We start from the raw sequence: 24,333 nt of genomic DNA on the forward strand, positions 1-24,333 counted from the left end.
GCGAAGGCACATCGACTCGCTCACACACACACCCCCTATCCCACAGTCACACACACGCACTCCAAGACACATACACACACACGCACGCACACACGCGCACACACACATACACAGGCCGCCCCTGCCCGCCCGTACATGCTTTCCCGCCCCTCCGCCGCCCGCCCGCCCTCCCGCCCGCAGCAGCAGCTCAGCAACGCACTCACCGGCTCTCCTCAGCTGCAGGGCCCGGCAGCAGGACTCGTCTTCCCTCATTAGGCACCGGGGCGCAGGGTAGGCTCCTGCCTGCTCCGGTGGTCCCAACACGGCTCCAATCGCGGCTCTTCCGTGGGAGGCGGGGTAGGCTCCCGCCCTCCTACTTCCTGTTTCCGGGTGTCGCGCCGGCCTGCCTGACTTCCTGGTCGCAGGCCGGCAGAGTAACGAGGATATTTTGCGGTATGTATTTATTTATTTAATTATGCATTTTTATATAGCGCAGACTTTACCCGAAGGCGGTATTTATTTATTTATGCATTTTTATATAGCGCGGACTTTACCCGAAGGCGGTATTTATTTATTCATGTATTTATGCATTTTTATATAGCGCGGACTTTACCCGAAGGCGGTAATGCTTGCCTTAGCGTAATGGTGTTCCTTCTTAATTTATTGGTGGTGTCCCTGTTAGAATTATTCCCACTTTTAGTCTAGCAATGCTTGGCATGATGTTGGCATCTTTGGCATTATTGAGACCATCCCTGGTATAATGGGACCACAACGTATTGTTATTTTGTGGCATATGCGTGCAAAAAAACATAAATAGCCATTACATCAGGCTTGCCGGACCTGTTGGCTTAGCCACTTCTTGCTTTATGTGCGAATGGTTGATTCCTAATGTATGTTTACTAGCCATAACTGTACTGTTATATGTTACATTTTAATTACAGTGTTTGCCTTTTACAATCATTTTCTTACAAACTACCTCGTAAAACAAAAATATTTATGGCTAAAATATTTTGCACTCTTTGCACAATATATTTGTGATGTTTACACTTACCTATTTGAAATTAAAATGTACAAATGGACATTTTGTCAATTACCATTAAAAAGTTTAACTTTTTTGCTAAGATATTCTTGTAATCTTTTATGCAAACAAATTTAAATACTGCATAAATAATTTTAACAACAAATACTTTATATGTAGCTTTTTATGTACATAAGAAAACTATAGCATAAAGCAAAAAAAATTGCCATTTACAATAATAATAGCTCAAACTTAAATAATGCCGAGACCTATTGCATTGCAAATGCTTGTACTGTTCATTTCACTGGTGTCACCACAAACATTGCCTTCAGCAAGCTCAAATCCATGCAGTCTTCCATACTAGAAAAACACTCACACAACATCTTTACAAGTTTAAAACTGCCCCAATTTGCAAACACGGGTCACGGTTTTTAGCTATTTAATTTACGAATGGGGCCCACTTTAATTTGGTACTCGGCCTATGTGTGTCCCAGTCCGATCCAGAGGACAGGAGCAGTCGTAGGCCTTTGCGTGTAGTTTCTGAATAGCATTTTGTAGTACGTTTATAATTGTATTGCAGTACCTCAGAATGTACTACACATTGCAGTTTGTGAATAGGCCCCAGTTTGTTAAAATAACATGTTCTGTCCTTATTTGCAGGGAAAAAACATTGTTGTATTTTATGGCTCTCAAACTGGAACAGGTGAAGAGTTTTCCAACCGCCTCTCTAAAGATGCCCACCGCTATGGAATGCGTGGGATGTCTGCTGATCCCGAAGAGTACGAGATGGTAAGAGACAACAGATAGCTGAGGCTTTATTACCATTCAGTGTGGGTTCCTGTCACTAGCTGACTGAGTGTGTAATCTTGTGTATTTTAGCGTAATGATTAAAAAGGCAGTTGTAAAGTTGTTACACCGTGCACATCATTTGTCTAGCCTTCTAGTCAACATTTCATTTGAGTGCTGCAATGCTTTGGGCTATATTGTAGGTGCCTACTGTGGAGAGAGTTATCAAGCTCTAAGGTGTGGTAGACTGAGCTATCTGTATTCCTACCCAACGCGAAAAAGGGTGATCAAATTATCTTGTCATGATAGAGACTAGATAGAACTAGATAGGAAACCTGAGGATCAACAACCCTTCTGCCTGAAGTCATCCTGTAATGGAGAGGGTTGTTTTGAGGATCCCAGTAGAACACCTTTTGCTGGCTACATTTAGCAGATGCCTTTTATGGTTCTTCATCCTGCTGAGCCAAATGCAGCTATCTGATGAGCAGTTTGATGTACTCTTTCACGCGGTCTCATTTTTGATCATAAGCAAGAGTATTTATTTTCGTTTTCAATTTGTGTGGCAAAGTTTTGGGGACTTTTACCAAAATTCTGTGTTCAGTGTTGAAAACTGCTTAAGTGCCGCTGGTACGGCTCCGATTACAGAAGGGTCTGCAGATATTGGTACAGACCTAATGTAATTGTGATTGAGTGTCTGTAATTTTTTTTTTTTTTCAGAACAAATTTTATTGTTTTTGTTGAAGTAGTACAAAGAGGGCACTGCTCCTTTATTGCCAGAGGTGCGGTGTGCAGAGAAATAATCATCATTTTCAGAACAACCATCCCCAAACTCCCTACCCCCACCTCCCTTCCAGTAGTCTTCCCGCCCGGATCCCGGATCCCACCCCCAACCCTTCACAGTGTCAACATGGTCCAGTAGCCAGAACATATCAAAAACATAATCCGTGTGTGTATCGCTTCACCCAGGGTCCATAAGCAAGTGTCTTTCATCAGTATCCGGATGCGCTGGCGGTTCCAGCCACAGCCCTCTATAGTCTGCCTATCTCTTCAAAATCTTAAAATGTTTTTGGGGGCAGCCCCTGGCTACAAACACTGGGTGCTCCAGCCCCATGCAGAAGTCCAATCCCCTCTTCCACACCCCTATCAAGGGAGCCTTAGGGTCCTTCCAGGCTTGGGCTATATCACGTTTGGCTACTGTGAGGCCCAGAAGGAGCAGGTGACGTTTGTAGATATTACCTCCCACCTGTTCCATCACATGTTGGAGGCCCAGTTTCGGTGAGCGGGGGAGGTCCCAACCCAGCACCTCAGACAGGCAATCCCAGACACCAGTCCAAAATCTCAGCAGCCTATCACATGCCCACACCGTGTGTATAAAGGTGCCCACCGCATGACCACACCGCAGGCAGTCAGGGGAGGCAATCAAACCTGCTTTCCACAATCGGACCCTAGTATAGTAGGCTCTATGTAGGTATTTAAATTGAATAAAACGCAAGCGCACCGCAATTGCCGCCCCTCTCGGGGCCTCCAGAGCCTCCCTCCAGTCCTCTTCCTCTAGGTCACCTATGTCCCCCACCCATGTGGATCTTAATTTATCGAGGGATGAGGAGCAGTGTGTGACTAAGGTCGGATATATACTTGAGATTTTCTTAGTGCCCAGTTCACCCATGAAGACCTTAGCCTCCAAAGGGCTAAATTCGGGCAAGGAGTCCAGACCGACCAGGAAGGGAGACAGAGCATGCCGGAGCTGCAAATATCGGAAGAACTGTGGTCGGGGCATATCATATTCATCACTCAGGGCCTGGGACGATTTAAGGGTCGTCCCTCTCATAACATGGCCCAGAGCCGATATCCCAATAGCGTCCCAGCCGCCAAAGCCCCGCAGGGAGGCCAGCGGCGGAAGCTGCCCATTGTGCCATAGGTGGGGTCTCCCTCGTCAATTTGTTCCACCATCCCATGCGGCGCAGTGCTCCGCGCCACACCTGAAAGACCACCTGAGTGACCACTGGGAGCCTCTTTCGCACAGCCGCCGAATACAAAATGGTGTGCAACGTGTCCGGATCCATCAAGTACCGCTCCAGGGCATAGGCCGGGTCGCCCCGATTCCCGTACCACCATTCATTCAGTATCAATAGGTGAGACGCCTGATAGTAAGACAAAATGTCGGAAGTGGCTAAGCCCCCACAATAAGTGGAGAGGAAGCAAGTACGAAGTGCCACTCTCGCCACCCCACCTGCCCAAAGGAACTGGCTCAGCGCCGAGTTCACTCGACGAAACCACTGTGGCGGAATAGGGTAGGGATGGTTCTGCAGCTGGTAGAAAAGACGCGGGAGAGCCACCATCTTGAATATGGCCGAACGGCCATAGACATTCAGGGGCATTCTGGACCATGTTGTCATGTCGGAACGTATGCGGTCCCAAACAGGCAGCACGTTACGTGCCCAAGAGACCCCCGGGACATCCGTCAGGAATACCCCCAGGTATTTCATGCCTCCCGCCGCCTCCTGCAGTGCAGCCGCCCAGGGTCCCAGGCTTCGGCGACCTCCCAGTGTCCACAACGTCGATTTCCGTAAATTTAAGTGAAGGCCAGACACCTCACCAAATATACGCATGATTTCCAGGACCCTTGGCCCCGATCTGTTTAAGTCAGTAAGAAAGAAGAGGATGTCGTCGGCGTAGAGCGCTATTCTGTCAGATGGTCCCGCCTCCCATTCAACACCCCGCAGTTGTGCGTCTATTCGCACCCATGCCGCAAGCGGCTCCATTGCCAGGGCGAATAAGTAGGGCGAAAGAGGACAGCCCTGTCTGGTGCCTCGGCCTATCGGGAAGGGGCTGGATATCGCTCCCGCCACTCTCACAGACGCTGTCAGGTCTGTGTACAACAGCTGTATATAGGAAAGGAAACGAGACCCGAGATTCAGGCGAGACAGGAGGGCACGGAGATAGACCCAACTCAACGAATCAAACGCCCTATCAATGTCCGCCAGGAGGAGCGCCGCTGGAATCCCGGCAGTCAGAGCCGCCTCCACCACCACCTGTGCACGTCTGATATTGTGTCTCGTCGCCCTGTGAGTGTTCTGCTTAATTCAGATGCTCTGTCCATCACCACCCCCTTTTCTGAATCGTTTTGGCCACTATAGGAGTGGAAGGGTATGCTCAGACATGAGTCCCTTGCTCACTGCACCATCAGGATTCAAGCAAGCCGGGCCGAAGACGGCTGTAATGCCAGAAACCGGTCCCCGGAAGCTTGTTTCCTTTCCAGTAAAGAATTGGCTTGGTAGTTTAGTCTGCCCTGTTCCCATGATGCACTGGGCCAGGGACAGACTAATTTGCATGTAGCCAGGTTCTGAACTGGGATGGTGCAGTGAGCTAAAAAACGGTGATGGATCAAGCCCTGATCTTTTGACTGGGTATGAGTGTTCTGCTTAATTCAGATGCTCTGTCCATCACCACCCCCTTTTCTGAATCGTTTTGGCCACTATAGGAGTGGAAGGGTATGCTCAGACATGAGTCCCTTGCTCACTGCACCATCAGGATTCAAGCAAGCCGGGCCGGAGACGGCTGTAATGCCAGAAACCGGTCCCCGGAAGCTTGTTTCCTTTCCAGTAAAGAATTGGCTTGGTAGCTTGGTCTGCCCTGTTCCCATGATGCACTGGGCCAGGGACAGACTAATTTGCATGTAGCCAGGTTCTGAACTGGGATGGTGCAGTGAGCTAAAAAACGGTGATGGATCAAGCCCTGATCTTTTGACTGGGTATGAGTGTTCTGCTTAATTCAGATGCTCTGTCCATCACCACTCCCTTTACTGAATCGTTTTGGCCACTATAGGAGTGGAAGGGTATGCTCAGACATGAGTCCCTTGCTCACTGCACCAGCAGGAATCAAGCAAGCCGGGCCGAAGACGGCTGTAATGCCAGAAACCGGTCCCCGGAAGCTTGTTTCCTTTCCAGTAAAGAATTGGCTTGGTAGTTTGGTCTGCCCTGTTCCCATGATGCACTGGGCCAGGGACAGACTAATTTGCATGTAGCCAGGTTCTGAACTGGGATGGTGCAGTGAGCTAAAAAACGGTGATGGATCAAGCCCTGATCTTTTGACTGGGTATGAGTGTTCTGCTTAATTCAGATGCTCTGTCCATCACCACCCCCTTTTCTGAATCGTCGCCCTGTGGGGCATGAACCCGGCCTGGTCCGGATGAATCAGATCAGTTATGTATGGGAGGAGACGATTGGCCAAGGCTTTCGCCAGCTGCTTCGCCTCAACATTCAGAAGCGATATCGGCCTGTAAGATTCATGCTGAGCAGGAGACCTCCCAGGTTTACAAAAGACCACAATTTCCGCGTGTCGCCAATCCGCCGGGAGGCGACCACCGTCCCTGGCCGCCTCCAGCGCCCGCCTATAGTACGCTCCCAATTGGAGATGAAATGTCTTCATGAACTCACAGGGAAAGCCATTGGGCCCGGGGGCCTTGCCAGCGTTGAGTTCTCCTAGCGCCGTGTCCAGCTCTTCGGCCGACAGCGGAAGTTCAAGTCTAGCACGTCCCTCATCTGAAATCGCCCATGGCGGGAGATCCGCTAGGAATTTGTCCACCTCTTCCGCCGGAAGAGACTCCAGAGGGGCATATTGGATCGCATAATAGTGTGCAAAGCTGGCCGCTATAGCAGCCGGGGCCGTCACCGTGTCTCCCATCTCATCGCAAAGTCCTGGTAGGGAGTGCGCCTGGAAAGTATTCTGACAGAGCCTGTATAACATGGCGCTGGACTTATCCCCCATTGATAAATCCTACTTTGTGTGGCCAACCATAGTTGGCGAGCCTCGTCCAACAGCAAAGTGGTATATGATTGTTGCGTAAGGAGCAACCGCCCTACGACCTCAGCATCTCCCCCGCACTGCACTCCGCCTCCAGGTCCTGTACCCGATTCGCTGCTTCAACTATAGCCTCCCTACGGGTCACACGGGCTGTGGCACACCTAACTAATATCTACGCCACGGAGCGCGGGTTTCAAGGCTTCCCAAAGGGTCATAGCATAGATTTCGGGCCCGTCGTTATTGTCCCAATATTGAGCTATGGCTTCCCTCATATGTGACTGATAGCTGTCTTGTTGTAGATGCCACGTGGAGAGACGCCACCTAAAAGGCTGCTGTCTCCTATCCAGGCGCAGGTCCATCGTAATCGGGGAATGGTCTGACAGACCGCGTGGGAGAATAGACGTGGAGGCAACCCTTCCTATCCAGGTGTGGGGGATGAACTGGTAGTCAAGTTTAGAGAATGACCTATGTACTGCAGAAACATATGTGTATTCGCGGCTATGCGCATGATGGTATCTCCAAGCATCGATCCAGCCCATCCCCCGCACCATGCTCCCCAATTTAGTAGGGGTATCCGCCAGTGGACCCCTCCAGGTCTGTAGCGGTCCATACTCCCATTCATCACGTCATTCCAGTCACCACCCACCATCGCCAGCACATTCGGAATTTCAGCCCACACATCAAACAATTTCTCAATAAGAGCTTCCTGCAGCGGGGGTGGGGCATATACAGTCCCAAAGACCATAGGTTTGTTTCCCACCATTCCCTTGATGAAAACATATCTGCCATGGCTATCAACCCATTGCGCCACATGTACATAGGACAATCTGCGGTGGACGAGGATCGCAACCCCGCGTGACCCCCTCACAAAGCCAGCATGAAACACCTGCTGGTAACCATAGCGTTGCAAGCTTAGAGTTTTAGTCCCCAGAAGGTGTGTCTCCTGTAGGAGTAATACGTCAGCCTTTTCCCTCTTCCCCAGCCGCAAGACTGCACCCCTCTTAATTTTATCGAGCATCCCCCGTACATTCCAACTCACAACACGCAAGGACGCCAGCGGAGGAGCTGTCTCGTGGGTGTCAACCGCCATCGGAGGGCAAATTGAGCAAGGCCCTAGATGTCATGAACTACACACACACACACAGAATTCTAACTGGACTCGAATGGACACTGTGTCAATACCAACTACCCCAACACACCCATCCCCCCTTCAGCCCCCCCCACACTCCCCCAACTGCGCCCCCACCCCGCCTCCGCCCCATTGCCTACCCACAACTCCCAAACCACCCCCCAACCCCATCCCTCATGAAAATTGAAGTACCTGTCGCGGAATAGAGTATCGCCAGCCCCCAACGAGAGGCCAGGGACCTGCTACGCCAATGGATCCCCACCAACAACCCACTCAATCTCAACCTACCCCATACCCAACTAACCTTACTAACCCCGTGGGTGCGTCCGCCCTCTCTTAGGCATCTCCCAACCCACGTCCGCCCTTTACATATGTATCATGAAGCAAGAAGTCAATTGGTGAGTCACAAGCATACACTTCGCCCCCGGTATGACCATGCTCCATTAGGAAAACTCCAGGGCTCTGCGCCAAGGACTTGCGAAGTGTCCCAGGGCCTCAAGGCTCCAGAGTTTGAGTGTCCGCCTCATTAGTGTCCCCCGTCGCTACGTTGCGGGAAGGTTGGAGCTTCTGAGAACGCGTTCTCCAGTTGCTCCTACTTTGCGACCTCCGGGGAGTTCTCGAGGGCCCTCCTGTGGACGATGAATCAGAATCGCGACCCGGAGGAGTGTGCACTCTGATGCGGACTGTTTCGTCTGTCCAAGCAAAAACCTCTTCCGGCGAATTAAAGAACTGTGTCCGGGACTGGAAGACCACTCGGAGGCGGGCCGGATAGAGTAGGGCATATTGAATTTTAAGTTCTCGTAGCCACGCCTTAGCTGCAGTGAAGGACTGTCTTTGTTGCTGTACCAGCTTAGTATAGTCGGGAAATATTAGAATCTTGTGATTGTCATACATTAGAGGTTCTTTTGCGCGGGCTTGTCTCAGTATAACTTCCCGGTCATGGTAATTGAGCAGCTTTGCTATCACTGGTCGAGGGCGAGCACCCACAGGCGGTTTCGGGAGAAGTGCTCTGTGCACCCGCTCAATTACAAAGCAGCGCGAGAGGGACTCCGGGTCACCGGGTCAGGAATGTCTCCCTGTCTCCATGTCGCCTTTCTCACTGTCTTCCGGAAATCCCACAAATCGTAGGTTATTTCTCCGGGCCCGCCCTTCCGCATCTTCAACCCTGAGCGCGAGACCCTTCTGAATCCCTTCCATGGTAGCCACTTTCTTCTTGAGGATCACCACGTCATCCTCTACCTCCGTGATTCTGGTCTCAGTTTCAGTGATGCGGGCCACCGCATTGCGCAGATACTGTCGGAGCAAGGTGACATCAGCTCCAACGGCCCCAATTTTTGCATCAAGCATGTCTCTGGATTGCGTTATAGCGGCCATAAGGGCCGCGTTGTCCGGGCCCGGTCCCTGCTGACCCCCGGAGGCCCCAGCTCCACCACTCGGCCCTGTAAACTTATCGATCGGGCCTTGTTTCGCAGTGCTGCCAATATTGCTGCCCCTCGTCATGGTGATCCACGGGCGCAATAATATGATCTAGGCAGGCCGCCGGGGCACCGGATATGCGCTTCCTCCACTTCGGGTGTGGACCTCCTGCAGTAATTCTCCCACTCCTTCGGATGCCGCAGGGGGCACAACTAAGCCGCCCAGTAGGACACAGTCACAGCGCCGCAGCAGCACACAGTATCCCCAGGTAGAGACACGTTCATTCAGAGTATAACCTCCAGCTTCACTGATCCAGGCCCGAGGGCCGTCCCGCAGAGCGTCGCGCCCCCCGCCGAGGGTATGTACTGCAAGGGAGCAGAGGCACACGCGCCCGACCAGGTCCACACTGCGCCGTCCAGCCAACAGTCATTAGAGCCTCTCGGTCCCCGCGACCCGACCCAGCCGCCGGATAAAGGGCATCCACCCACGTGTTGCCGAGGCAAACGCAGGCTGCCTCCAGCTCCAGTTCCCTCAGGCCGCACCTTGGCACTTGTGTCTCCGCCGGGGGGGTGGGGGGAGGGTGGTCGAAGGTGGCCGGGGGGGTAAGAAGACAGAAGCCCCACTGCTCCCGGGCCACCGGGCTCCCGCGGTCCGACTAGGCCGCTGAATGGAAGCAGACCCGTCTGCGGGTGCAACCCCTCCCCCGCAGCGCCGCCCGCCCCGCGATGGCTGCTTACCCGGTCACTGGTGATAGGCTGGCCCCAGGACGGTGCTAGGATCTCTCCACAGTGCCAGTCAGTAAGTCGCTCCACTGCCGGGTCCGCGACCCCGGATCTCCTGCCGCCAAGAGCGGGATCCGACACACCTCTCCCCGCCGACCCCAGCGCCGGCTCACTTCCTGCCGGACGCAGGCAGACTCGAGGGCCCGGCTCCCGTGGGCGGCACAGGCCCCGCCGTCACAGGGCACAGATCTGCGGAATATGCGGGTCAAAATTGCCCAAATCACCACCGGAGCTCCCCCGCTACCTCCAGCAGTCAGACTCACAGCTTGGGCAGTTGTGGGCTAGGGCGATGCAGGATAAGGGGAAGGATATTGCGCCGGCGGGACGGAGCTCTCTAGATCGCGTCCGCCATGTTCGCCGCCTTGGCCACGCCCGTGTCTGTAATTTTTAACAAAAAAATGTATTGAGGTTTTAATGTCTGTCAAACAGCATAAATCTTCCAGACAGCATTTAGCAATGTTAATTTAGCATATACAGGGCACAGTAGAACTTTTGAAGCGTGTCTAATTGACAAGCACAGAAGTACCAGAGTCATTCAACATCATAAATAGTAATCCATGAGTGGGTAAATGGGAGGTGGAATTGTGAATCTCCATCACAAGGGAACAAAGGTCCTTTTGCTGTCGCCAAACGGGCGCCATATCTGCCAATAGCAGACTACGCCTTATACATTATAAATATATTCACAGATTATACTACACTCTGGCTCGGCTACACCGTTTACAGTTGCGTGACACTAACTGCTTTGATAGATGCGGGGCGGGGGGAGCTGACTTTGGGCACTTGGCCTGGGACTGCCCGTCTGTTCGGGAATACTGGAAAAAAGTACTGCATGCGCTGGACAAAATGACTGGGGCACATGTGCGTTAACGACCCCCCTCACTGTTCTCTTAGGATACACGGAACAAGTCCCTATTAAGATACGTAGATATGCTTCTTTAGCCCTCCTGCTGGTGAAACAACGGATAGCCTGTGGATGGGGGCGCGATCGAGCTCTCAAATCCAAGGACTGGCAGAACGATCTCATATATTGCCAGGACCAGTTACACACCTACGCTGAACTTCTGCAACCCTCCTCACACCCTAGAGATATTTGGGTCACCCTTCAAACATATCTCTTGGCACATACTGACACTGGGGACACAGGCCCTGACCCTGGCTGAGGGGAGGATGAGGGACACAGTGAGGGGAACGTGAAGAGGCAGAGGGCTTCACGGCCATTGGGGATGCATTGACCACCTTGTCGTGTAATAGGGATTGGGGGCAGAAAATGCGGGGTAAGGTACTTGGATTGTGAACGTTGAGTGGAAACTGAATTGACGATGCTTTGGCGTGATAGGCGACAGGTGGCGTTATTACTGTGACTTATTTACCTTGATGTTGTGGGGGCACTTGTTCGGAGACCTGAGTTGATAATCACCAGTTATGCTTGCCCACCAGACGCGGCTGGCCCATTGGGGTTGTAGGCGGCTTGCTGTGTTCGCTTCCCCTTTGTCCCTTGCAAAGAATGCTAAGTACCGCAGTGCCGGCCCGTTGGGATGTAGGCACCAGGCTGTGTCAGAGTTGAACGATGTCAATAAGGTCTGTTTGAAATCAAAAAAAATAATTTGTGATCAGGAGAGAAAAATAAGTGTGTGAATAGTGTGCATTCAGGTAGTGTATCAGCCTCTGCCAGACAGTAGGGTTTGTATCCCTACCCGAAGTGCATGCTACCCTCCTTTATCTAGCAGGAGAGCGATAGTGACAAAGCGTCGTACAGTGCTGGGGTCATTAGTTGTGAAGCCCAAGTGCGTGACTTTTGGGGACGGCTCCACGGAGTGTTTGGTCATTCTAGAGAGGACATCAAAAATGTCATCCAAGTATTTGGTGATGGGTGGGCTACCCCAGGCTCAATGCTGGAAATCTGAGTGTAGGGACCCACCACCCAGGCAGTAGAAGTCCGGAAGAAGTCGGAGTCTCAAGAGCCGATTGGGCAAGCAATAGAGGTAATGTAAGAATTTTAAGTGTAGTAGATGTAATTTGCCGTTTGGAGATAATTTGCAAATTTGTTCACAGCAATATCTCCATTCCTTTTCAGCAATAGCCCTGCCCCCTAAGGTAGGTTTACCTCCCAGTCCAGTATGGCCTGGTGAGTCTGTGTAGGAGTCTCATCCCGTATGATAGAATATAGCATAGTGACCAGGTGTTTGTTGGAATAGATGGATGATTAGCACATCCTGTGCCTTGCATGTTGGAGGTACCTGCAGAAATACAGGGTTGTGAATTTTGCAGAGTGCTTTTAACTGGAGGTTGAGAAAATGGTCCAGTACTATATCTATCTATCTATATCTATCTATATCAATCTATCTATCTATCTATCTATTAAATAAAGTGGTCGTCAGGGTAGCTATCTCCCATCGAACTCAGTCTCAAGCTACTAATCCTGCACTGGGCCTGTGGTGCCTGAGTAAACTGGATCAATGAGTGATTGGTAAGTTGCTGTGCCCGGGAAAAGGCCATAGGGAGCTGTTAACTGTTCTGGATAGTGGCTGTGCAGCATCATACTCTCTAGTGCCTCATTATACAACTTCAAACTTTTGGGAGACAGTTGGTGCGAGTAGACTTTATAGAAATCTGCTGGGAATCCATCACTGCCAGCAGCCTTGCAAGTCAGGAAGCCGGAGTGCAGCAGTGATCTCATCCAAAGCGAGTGGTGCTTCGAAGAATTGTCTTCTTTCGGCCTTCTAGCCACTGTAAGGGAATGCGGTCATAGTATGGAATATAATCATTAGGGGTGTTTTGCGTGCACAACGTATATAATACCGATAAGTATTTAACAAACTCCTCCAGTATCTCTGCCTCTTGGAGGGCTTGTTGCTTTGTAGCTGGGAGACTGCGGAGGTTTTAACGGTAGTCACACAGTAACACCGCTCGCATTCTGCATCACCATATGTTCTAGCCGTGAATATTTGTATGTGTGTTTTTGTTCTTGATCGGTTTATGTCAGATAATTGTCGAGTTTAGTGTATAGACTCACCAGCCCTGGAGCGTCGGGGCACTGAGAGAGGCGATCGCCTAGTGCAATCAGCTTGGACTCTAATTTATCAAGTGACCCCTAGTTTGGCTATGTATATGCCACTGATGTAGGGTTTAAAGGCCTCCCAGATGGTACCTATGGCGTCTACTGAACTCTCATTGAATTTAAAGAAGTTCTGACTTTCTGCCTGCACTTCCTCTTTAAATGCTTTGTCTAGGAGCGATGTTGGGGAGAGCCACCACATGAATGCATGATGTGTCAAAGTTGGTAACCTCAATGTAAGTTTGACTGGGGCATGGTCTAACAGTGTACGAGGCAGGTGTTCTCCTGGGTCTCCCATGTGCGTACCTCACCTATAACCAGCCAGTAATCCAGCCGTGCCCATGATCCATATGCCATGGATATGTGTGTCCCTTCCCTAATGTCTGGGTGTCGTAGGCACTATTTATCTGTTAAGTTCCCAGTGTTCATAATGGCGGCCAGCGTTGTCGCAGCCTTATGGTGTGAACAAGTGCTGGGGTTTGAGCAGTCCATCTGTTTATCCAGTACCAGGTTAAAGTCACCGCCCCATAGTACAGTGTAGAGGAGGCTGAAGTGCCCTTTAGCTAGACCTGTTAGAGGAAGTCCACCTCATCCATGGTTCGGCCATATGTTTTAATGAGCTTGATGTGTCTGCAGTCTAACATAACATAACTTGAAATAAATTATACCATCTCTGTGGTCGTTGAATTCGTGGAATAACCGTATGGGAATGCTGTCTGATCAAATGTGCAACGCCTCATGCATAGGAAGAATATGTCGCAAACACTTTATAGCCACACCATGTAGCAGGTAAGTGGCATGTGTATCTGATAGAGACTTCCAGCTGCAGATTCCTTACCTTAGAATTTCCCCCAGGTGTTAGACTGGATCCATAAGATTTCTTGTGAGCAGTACCCCTGCGCGCTGGTAGGTGGCGTCGATCAACTCCGCGTCTTTACTCGCCAGTCAGCACTGATCCGGAGAAGAGCTTTCACTTTTCTCGTTGGGCCTTTTTGTCGACTTCTTTTGAGGTTTACCTCCTGGTGTGTCGCGGATGTCCTTGCACGTGTCTGGTTTTAAGCCTTTTGGCGTTTGTCACCGGCCGATATCACCGACAGACCCGCACCTTGTCTACTTTTGGTGTCTGAAGCGCAACCATGCCATCATGTTGTTCTCCAGTTGCTGGGCCATGGCTCCGAAGGCTTTAAGAGAGCGGTCCCTGAAGCTGCTTGTGGCCCGGCAAGCGACTCCGCAATAGTAGAGATCCAAGTTGAGGGGAAGGTCCCGGAATCGTTTGCGGACCCGAAGTCCTCTTCGTCCCGCTCAAACTCGTCCGGACATTCAGGTAGGAGTCATAAGAAGAAGAGTAAGAAGTCAAACCGTTCTTAGACTACTCCTCATCCGTTGGCTGAGATGAGGGAGCCTCGGCATTCTAGGCCTTGTTCTCTGTCACTTCTGGGCTGGGGAGGCCATCTGGTAGAGGCAAAGTCCGTGGTATTGGGCCCTGGAGTTTCGAAGGCGGCACTCACTCAGTGACTCTTGTGGAGCACAGGCCTCCTATACCCCTTTCCGCCCATACCGCTCCTTCCCAGAGTTCTCAATAAGATCAGAAATGGCAGGGTCCTAGTTAACCTTGTGGCTCCGGACTGGGCACAGAGAATCTGGTATACCGAGCTACTGACCATGGCAATAGATCCTTCGATCAGGCTGCTTCTTTGGGGAGATCTTCTTTTGCAGCAGCAGGGAAAGGTACTCCACCCAAACCTGTCCACTTTTGGCTTCTTGCGTGGAGATTGAGTGTTGACAGTTTTTGACCTTCCTCCCAAAGCCTGTAACATTATCTTGGCAGCCAGTTGTCCCTCTACCAAGATGGTGTACGCCTGCAGTTGTTAGAAATTGTGGCATGGTGTGCTGACACATCTGTTGATCCCCTTTCTGCCCCTCCTTCTGAAGTTCTACTTTTTGTCTTGTCTCTTTCCTAGAAGGGTTCAGCTCTGGGCACTCTTACTGGCTATCTCTCTGCCATTTCTGCCCTCTTGAAGTTGCCTGGTCAACCTTATGTGTTTAAGTCTCCTATTGTACATAGGTTCCTATAGGGTCTTACTCATCTCATCCCTCCTTCGACTTTCATTATGCCTCAGTGAGACCTTAATTTGATTTTGACTTTTTTGATGTGCACTCTTTTCGAGCCTCTACACAATTGTCCTCTTAGGCATCTCACCTTGAAAACAGCCTTCCTTGTGGTAATTTCACCTGCCCGCAATGAGCTGCAGACCTTATCGTCTAAGCCGTCTTACTTGTCAGGCTATTCTGACAAAGTTGTGCTTCACACTTGGGCCTCCTGTCTGCCAAAAGTGGTCACTCCTTTTCATGTACACCAAGCCATCACCTTGCCTACTTTTCCGTTCCTCCCCATCCCTCTAAGGAAGAGGAGCACCATCACCGTCTAGACCCAAAAGAGCATTGTCGTTCTCCCTTTAACGCACAAAAGAGCTCCAAGTGGGTGAACAATTCTCTTGGGGTATGTTGATGCGAAGAAAGGTCAGGCAGTGCAGAAGCGGGCCATCTCCGGATTGTTCATGCTCTGCATCAAAATCTGCTATTCACTGGCCAAGAAGCAACCTCCTGAAGGTTTGTGAACTCATTCTACCCAAGTTAAAATGGGCACCGCTGCAGTAGCAGGCAGAGCTCGGGTTCTGGATACCTACCAGGCAGCAACATGGGTTTCCCTGAATACATTTACCAAGCATAACTGTCTGGACATCCAGGTTCACAGGGGTGGGCACTTTGCCAGTTAGGTCCTGCAGGACTTTCTAGTTTGAAATTGGTTCTCAGACCCTCCTCCAGGAATGGTATTGCGTGGCTATCTATTCTAAGGTAAGGAATCTGCGATCAGATGAACATGTTACTTACCTTCAGTAATGCCTTATCTGGTAGAGACTATATCTAGCTGTAGATTCCTTACCGACCCACCCCTCCCCACTCTGTGAACCAGTTTCTGGGGACAGGGATGATCCCTATTAAGGTCCTAATTTTGACACACCATTAGTTAGTGTTCTTCATGGCTCTGATCCCCTGGCATCGAAAATTGGGAAACGCAACTGACGTTTGTGCACCTGGGTGACACCTATATAGGTACTGCAACGTTACTTCCGGCTCAGATGCAACAGAGTATGCCGAGCCGATCCACACGACCTACTTGCGCGCAGGGGTACTGCTCACGAAAAATCATCGGGATCTAGCTGACGCCTGGGCTAGGTAGGAGCTCTTTTACACTTCACCATTGCGAAACACAAATGGTGATTAATGTCCACCCATGCAATGGAAAGTAAAAAACCCAGGACCCAGAAATGTCAACTAGAAAAGGAAAACAATCTCTATACCACAAGACTAAGGTCCTTGAATGACAAAAGGGAACTGGGACTTCAAAAAATGAAGCCATCCTCCACTCCGAGCCACCGTCCTTATTTGCAGCGAGGAAGAGAAAGTACGAAGCAGATCACTAGAAGCACATTATATACATTAATCTTTAAAAACAGCTTAGGCCTAATGGGGCCGTATTACATATTGGCATTGTTTGCACCCCATTATTGTAAGTGCGCTGCCTCCAGGTCAGCCGCAACCTGACCTGGGGGCAGCGCTTTCATGTGAAAACACAGAGCAGATGCTCCGTGTTTCCACAGTGCAGGCGACACCCGCCTGCATTTTCAAAGGGGGTTAGAGATCCCCTTTCAGGCGGTGCAGTCTCTAACTGCACCCGGCTGCAAGGGGATGCATGGGAGGTCCATGGGACCCCCTTTCCCTCCTGCAGAGGGCTGCTCTCAGGGGGCGCACTGGCAGTGCACCACTTTTTAAATGGCGCACTGTCGGTGCGCCTCCTGATGGCTTCTTTGACTCTGTGCCCCCGTCTGTAATATGGCGCGGTTGCAGGGTCAAATGAATTCCCTCATTTGAATAGGGCACACCCATATGCAAATGAGGGAACCCCCCTCTGAAGGTAGTGCTGGCACAATACATGCGCCAGCGCTATTGGTATTAAAGAAGGGGACGCACAAGCGTCTGTGCCCCCTTCTATAATAACAAAGTGCCCCGGGGGCGCGCAAAGAGGGCGCAAACGCCCATTGCGCCCTGGGGCACCTTATGTAATACGGCCCAAGAGGTAGGGATTGCCACCAACTTCATCATCCTGTTCCGTGACGGAAGATGAGACAGTAGCTGCCACTTAATAATCAACCAGCCTCCAGTTGGCTAGTTCCAGAAATCTAGGGCTACATTTCCTTGCTTATTGTTCTGGGATTTAAGTTTGTCCATTTGAGAAATGAAACAAAATATTGAGCAACTTTGTTTAAAGTCCCAAAATGAAAATATCCCCCCATTTTCATTAGGTATTCAGCTTTCAGTGAGATTTATATGCAGTGTTTGCATCCATGGATAGGCTGAAACAACCCCACATAATGGCATTAATGCCATGTATTTATCCCCACATTTCAACAAGCATCGCTGAGTCATTATAATGATGCCCCCTTATATATCACATTGTCCATCTCGTAAACAGCATATTCCCTCTACAAACGTATTTGACTCAGCAATGCTTGTTGAAATGTGGGGATAAATACATGGCATTAATTGCAATACATTTGATTTTAATTTTACAGATACGAACCCCTGACGAAGAGCCGTAAAGGCTTGAAATGCATTGGGTTAATCACTCGTATTTTCGAAACAAGGGATTTGAACATGCTGTATTAAAGGCGATTGGGCATTATACATGCACTTGAAAATTAGAATCGATTTGTTTTGAATCAACCAACCAACATATCAATAAATATTGAAAACATGACCTAAATAAGTGGATTAATGGATTAAATTTGGTTAACATTGAGGATTACATTTATCCTACAAAACGTGATGCATCCTGGGACTGGTAGTACTGTGTACATCAGCGTTTCTTTTCTAATTGACTTGACTGACGCAGCAAGGATGAAGCATCAACCAGGATTGCTCCGTAAGAGAATGAATTCAGAGAAACTAGCAAAAGAGCGGTGTGCGAGTCAACTAATTCTTTTCATAGTTGAACAGTCATCCTACCTGACTCAGCACCTGATAACTATATGGACCATTGGAGAATGACTATCCGACGTAAATAATGATCAAAGCACACAACCAATCATAATATTGAAGTATTGCAACAACGGATCACAAGAAAGAATATCGTATCTTGTTGTATTTGTCACTTTGTTTACATTTCATTTTATTATATGAACTTGTACCAGAGAAGAACTATTGTACGGGCAGCATAGTGATTACACACTCGAGGGAGGGCGGGGTACATGATTTTGTTACTGAGGGTGATTTAATTACGGCAGTTGCAAGTGGAGGGGAACAGGCACAGATGGGCGTGGTTAAAGAGTTGAAAAGCCACAGGTTTGAGCGGGATACCGATTGTATAACATTTTGGAAGTGGAGTTGGGAGAAATATGTTCGAGGTTGAACTGTTAATAAAGGTATGTCCATATACTGGGACTTGATGAGAATAACCATAGTCACCGTGTGGGTTGATAGTATAGACTGTTATTTAGAGCGCTGCGATTAGGAACAGCATAACTCACCCAATTAATCCAGTAGCTAAACTTGACGGCGTTTAAATACGTTTGTAGAGGGAATATGCTGTTTACGAGATGGACTATGTGATTTATAAGGGGGCATCATTATAATGACTCAGCGATGCTTGTTGAAATGTGGGGATAAATACATGGCATTAATTGCAATACATTTGATTTTAATTTTACAGATACGAACCCCTGACGAAGAGCCGTAAAGGCTTGAAATGCATTGGTTTAATCACTCGTATTTTCGAAACAAGGGATTTTAACATGCTGTATTAAAGGCGATTGGGCATTATACATGCATTTGAAAATTAGAATCGATTTGTTTTGAATCAACCAACCAACATATCACTAAATATTGAAAACATGACCTAAATAAGTGGATTAATGGATTAAATTTGGTTAACATTGAGGATTGCATTTATCCTACAAAACGTGATGCATCCTGGGACTGGTAGTACTGTGTACATCAGCGTTTCTTTTCTCTTTTCCCTTTTACCCACATCATTAAACCAGGGTAAGCCTCTCTGTTACCCTTTCTTCCTCTAAATAGCTCAGCAGGGACCGTCCCAGTTGTCTTGTGTGGTGTAAATTTGTAGGCAGATTAAAATTAAACCTTCCTTCCAATTTCTTCTTGAACATATCTTAACTCGTGTACACACTTTTATTGACTTATTAAGCCCTCAACAGTTCGATTCCCTTCTGGATGATATAAAGTACATCTCCTGTGCTTCAGTTAACTCTGATTGTATAAGAAAACAAGCATCTCATTAGAAATCAGCTGCGACCCATTGTCAGTTAGAATACATTTGAGTATCCTTTCCTATGGAAATTGTTGCCAAGAAAATCTGTGATCCTCCTTGCCTCAAGGGCTCTCCAAAGTGCCAATTTCAGCCCATGAGAACTGATCGGTCAATTCTAAAAGGTAATTATTTGATTTCTCACCTTGAATTGGGCCTAGAATGTCTATGAATACATTCAGCCATGTTTGTTTGGGTATATCCTTATACTACTCCTTGTACACATCATCATTACTCAGGCAGTCATGGCATTCCCACACAAACCTCCCTATTTTCAAGTCCATGCCTGGGAACCAGTAACTCAGTTTCATTCTTGCTTTGGTTTTGCTTATACTTGCTGACCCTTATGTTCTGTTGTCATGAGCCTAGTACTCTGAAGGAAACTATTTGTTTCTCCCAGTAGCACGTCTCTGCCCATCTAGAACTTATCCTTCACATTCCAATATCTCAACCACTCTTGAGGTTTTTTCTCTTGTGCTCAACAATTCTGAGCAGCACCACATACTATCAACAACATAAGCTTTATTCGACAATACAAGTCATAAAATCTATATGCATAAAACGATAGTACCACAGTAAAAACATTGGGTTACAGTTAGATAAATAGATAAAAAAATAAGATCACTGCATCAAGATGTATTATAATGCAACAGAAAATTAGTATTAAAACAACATATGCTGTCAGATGATAAAGACTTAAAATTCCTTAAACAAATCCCAATGTATTATTAAAAGCTTATTTCATTTCCACGGATGACACATTTCTACTTTCTATTATTTCAGTTGTTTTCAGGCAATAATTTAGATCTTATCGACCACATCCGTCTTAAAAACTTTGTCATTGGCACTGCATAGCTTAGGGATGGGTCCGTACAGAGTATTCCCATGGCTACACTGGACGAGCTAATGCCAATGTTCCTCCATGTCTGTGCCAGCCATACTTTTCGAGGTCCATAGAAACAACACGTGGGTGTATGATCTTCCAGATCGGTGCAGATGGGACATTTATTATCCCCTGCAGCGGACCATTTGACAGTGAAAGTCATTTAAGGTAAACAACCCGCTCTAAGCTAGAAATACAGTTTGCAATCTAATGGTTTGCGAAATTACACCCCAATAGTACTCCAGACTCGGTCATAATTTTATTTGTAATAACTTCCCTGTCCCTGTAGTACCGTCGTTATTTCTATTCTCATCAAGTTCAATCAGTTCCCAGTATATTTGCTTGATTGCATCCCTTGATGGATACTGGAAACTGTTGGGAGATTCCCAGAGTGACGTCAAGCCCATACTAGTTAAAAGACTTCTGATGTCGTGCAGCTAGCTGATTTTATGGAAGCGGTCGGCCATTATAATGTCCGCAAGTCCTTCAGCAAAGGTAGCCAGTTCTGACCTACACCAGATTCTGCGCTAGTAAAGAATGGGGTGTAATCTTGCGATATCTACCAGTGCTTTTCTACCTAAGTTGTGCCGTAAGGGGAGCGTAGGTGCACTTTATGGTAAACTTGTAATCCCTCGGAAAAGTCTGCTCTCTGATGTAGCTAATTGAATGAGTTTGTCAAAGCCTCATAACTCGGCACCATACATGACTGAACTCACTACCGTTGCACCTTAAATCTGCAAGACCGGAGTAAGAGGCTTGGTCAATGATGATTTAAATTCCTTGGTCAAAACCCAGGCAAGTTGCCGGTGTTTTAGCACCATGGAGTAGGTATGTGGCCTCCAGCTTAATCCTTTCTGCAGAGTGATGCCTAGGTAAGTGAATGCATCTACCTGCTCCAGGGGTGACCCGTCCATGACCGCACTACCCTTGAATGACCTATGCTGATTGAAGGTCATGAACTTTGTTTTTGCAGCATTGATTTTTAATCCCCGTAATAAGCAAAATGCTGTAACTGGCCCGATGTTTTAGAAATTGTCTTTCATCCGCATACATTAGGATTGGAATTTCTTTTACTGCTAGAACTGGCACATCTGTGGGCATCAAAGATAAAAAAAATTGGCAATACAGTTAATAAATAGTGAAAATAATGCGGGTGCTAAAATGCAGCCTTGGCATATACCCTTCTCAACAGGAAATGGGTCAGTCTTACTCCCCTGTGCCCCCACCAAATTTGAGCAAAGCTTCCTTTGTGAAGGCGGAAAATTGAGGGGAGTAAGTCAGAAGGCATCCCAAGCTCCTGGAATACCCTCCATAATTTCTCACGGGATACCAAGTCAAAGGCTGACTTCAGGTCAACAAAGGCAGTGTATATGCTGCCTTTTCCAAGAACTACAGTCTGCCAATAAATCAATAAAAACCGAAAGACTTGGTCTATAGTGCTTAAGTGGGCCTGAAAGCCTGCCTGGAGTGGGCTCAGTATGGCATTATCATCAATCCAGTCTTGGGTTTTTGCTAAAACTTGTCGGCCCACTACATTCTCGATCGAATCTATAAGGCTTATCGGCCTATAGTTCCTATGTAGGTATTAATCCCCTTTTTTGTATATCTGGGTGATCTCCGCCAGGGATAGGGGTGCCATGGACAATAGCATTCGCTAGCAACAATATGTACCGACTCTATTTAGCCTTATCCTGCAGAAAAATGTCTGCAGATACACTATCAATACCAAGCACTCTACCTATGGCAATTGTACTGAGTGTGGCACTTATATCTGCTGTGTCAAATACTTTGTCAGATAGATAAGTGAGTCTGTAAGGGCTCACAGACCTCGATATTGTTATCAGCATATTGTTCTGCAAAATGATTAACCCACATGATTTTGGGGGGATTGTGTGACTCCCCCTGTGCCCCATTTTACCAGGCTCCTAAAGCGCTGCATATTGCTCCCTTAGCTTGCTTATTTTAGATCCTGCCATTTTTTCTCGTCCCAGGACTTTTTTTTTATTCATCATCACTTTCTTATAAGACTTCCTGGTCATTTCTACTCTGGTCAAGTCTCCTGATCTGATTTCCTCCCCCAAGGCTACTCTGGATTGTTTGTACTCTTTGTTGAACCAGTGGACCCAATACCCTTAATGTATAGGGTCTTAGGAAGTATGACCCAATTTTAAAAAATAAGGTATTATGCAAATATGTACATTTTTTGGGCGACTGTAGGTTGCAATGGGATGTCTCCATCTCAGTTAGAGTGTGCTCAATATCACTATTGATGGCTGCTAATATTTCTGGCCGCTCGATGATCGGCCACTTTAAGCGCCGCATATCAGTTGTTGGTAATAATTTACCTGTAATAAATTAATTATGGGTTTGTACCCGTTTGTGAAGTTCCCTGAACATGAATGTAGAACATAGTCAATTTAGACTACAAGATTTTGAGTAAAATCTTGGCGTCGCGCTTGCTCCCCCATATGTCCACGATGATCTACGTGGACCAATCCGGCTTTATCCCGACCCGCAAAACACGGCGCTTAACCACTTGGATGCTAAGCATCTTCTGGCACTTCAATGTAATTTCCATTGAAATCAATGGAAACTCCATGACGAGTTACCCTTGTCATTAGCACTGAAGGGGTTAATATACGTCGGCTCCTGCATGTCTTGGAGGCTGACACCTATGACGGAGATGAGGCGGTGGTGTTCGCAGTTGACATGGAGAAGGCCTTTGACAGCCTGGAAAGGCCTTACCTTTTCCATGTCATGCGCACAATGGGACTAGGCGAGGACTTTGTGGATTGGACGACGCTGCTATCCCGGAACGCAACGGCGAGGGTCAGAACTGGAAGAGTTATATCTGAGATGTGTGCGGTGGGTAGGGGCACCCGTCAGGGGTGCCCTCTCTCCCCCCTATTGTTTGCCATAGCGGTCGAATCCCTTGCGGCGCGAGCCCGGCCGGGACAGGCATATCAGGGGCTGGATGACTATGGACAGGTGCACCATATCGCATTGTATGCTGATGACCTGCTGATGTTCTTGGCGGACTCGGCTGCCTCTCTGCGTGGGGCTAAGTCCCTCCTACAATCATTGAGCAGGGTGTCAGGCCTCCGGGTGAACTGGACGAAGTCCTACCTGTTCCCGACCCGCCCACGCCGCACATGCCCACAATCCACGGACGGGGTGACGTGGGAGGAGAGGAGTCTTCGCTACCTAGGTACCTCGATCTTCCATGATAAGGCAGACATCCTCGAGGGCAATATTGGGTCGGCGATCAGGCTCACTAAGGTGAACTTCGACTTCTGGAGCACGCTCCCATTGTCGCTGATGGGGAGGGTGGCGCTCCTTAAGATGGTGACCCTACCGAGATTGCTCTATCTTTTCAGGACCCTCCCGATCTGGATCCCGGTGAGCTACTTCCGGCGGCTAAAGTCGATGGTGATTGGCTTTCTGTGGGGGGCGGGCAGGCGCAGGGTGGCGCACAACACACTTCTCCGTCCTAGGGCGGAAGGAGGACTAGCGGTAGCAGACTACGAACTATACTACCTGGCGGCTCAGCTCCAGTGGCTGACACAATGGGTCGCGAGAGCCAGGAGAGGGGAGGACGGGTCCGGGGAGCCGGCGGGACCGGTTCAGGTGTTATCCCGGATTGTTCTGGGCCTCCCGATGGGGGACTTCCATCTCTCCCAGGAATTTGCGACCGCCCGGAAATGTTGGAATAGGTATCTCCGGAGGGGCTGTATTGCAGTCCCGTACGCACCTAAGATCCCGCTCAAGCTGTGCGGGGCACTCCCGCATGGGGGCTCATGGCACCGATTGGAAAGCTGGGAACTTCAGGGACTGACGTCCGTGGGGGACCTTTATGAGAATGGAGTGTTACTGCCTTTTGACCTCTTGAGAGACCGCTCTGAACTGGCGGGGGGGGACTTCCTCCTTCATGCGGCACTGATGACGGCGATCCGCAAGCACTGGAAGACGGGCATGACGGAACCGCCACTGTCTCTGGGCTGCCAATACGTGGTGACGGTGGCGGGGACGGTCAAGGCTGTTGCGTGCCTGTATAAGCGCATGATTTCGGAGGCTATCACCCCACTGTTGTCTCT

The 24,333-nt window shown here is 48.8% G+C and overlaps 1 protein-coding gene across 3 annotated transcripts in view; it reads left to right on the forward strand.

Annotated features, from left to right (window-relative positions):
• POR (cytochrome p450 oxidoreductase) overlaps positions 1–24,333 on the forward strand; it is a 479,949-nt gene that overhangs the window by 285,647 nt on the left and 169,969 nt on the right. For all 3 annotated transcript variants that reach the window (XM_078679631.1, XM_078679630.1, XM_078679632.1), the window contains one exon: positions 1,658–1,786. In XM_078679631.1, the coding sequence (XP_078535757.1) occupies positions 1,658–1,786 (129 nt within the window). The remainder of the gene's footprint in view (positions 1–1,657; positions 1,787–24,333) is intronic.

This window comes from Lissotriton helveticus, chromosome 3_1 (assembly GCF_964261635.1).
Source record: "Lissotriton helveticus chromosome 3_1, aLisHel1.1, whole genome shotgun sequence".
Taxonomy (NCBI): domain Eukaryota; kingdom Metazoa; phylum Chordata; class Amphibia; order Caudata; family Salamandridae; genus Lissotriton; species Lissotriton helveticus.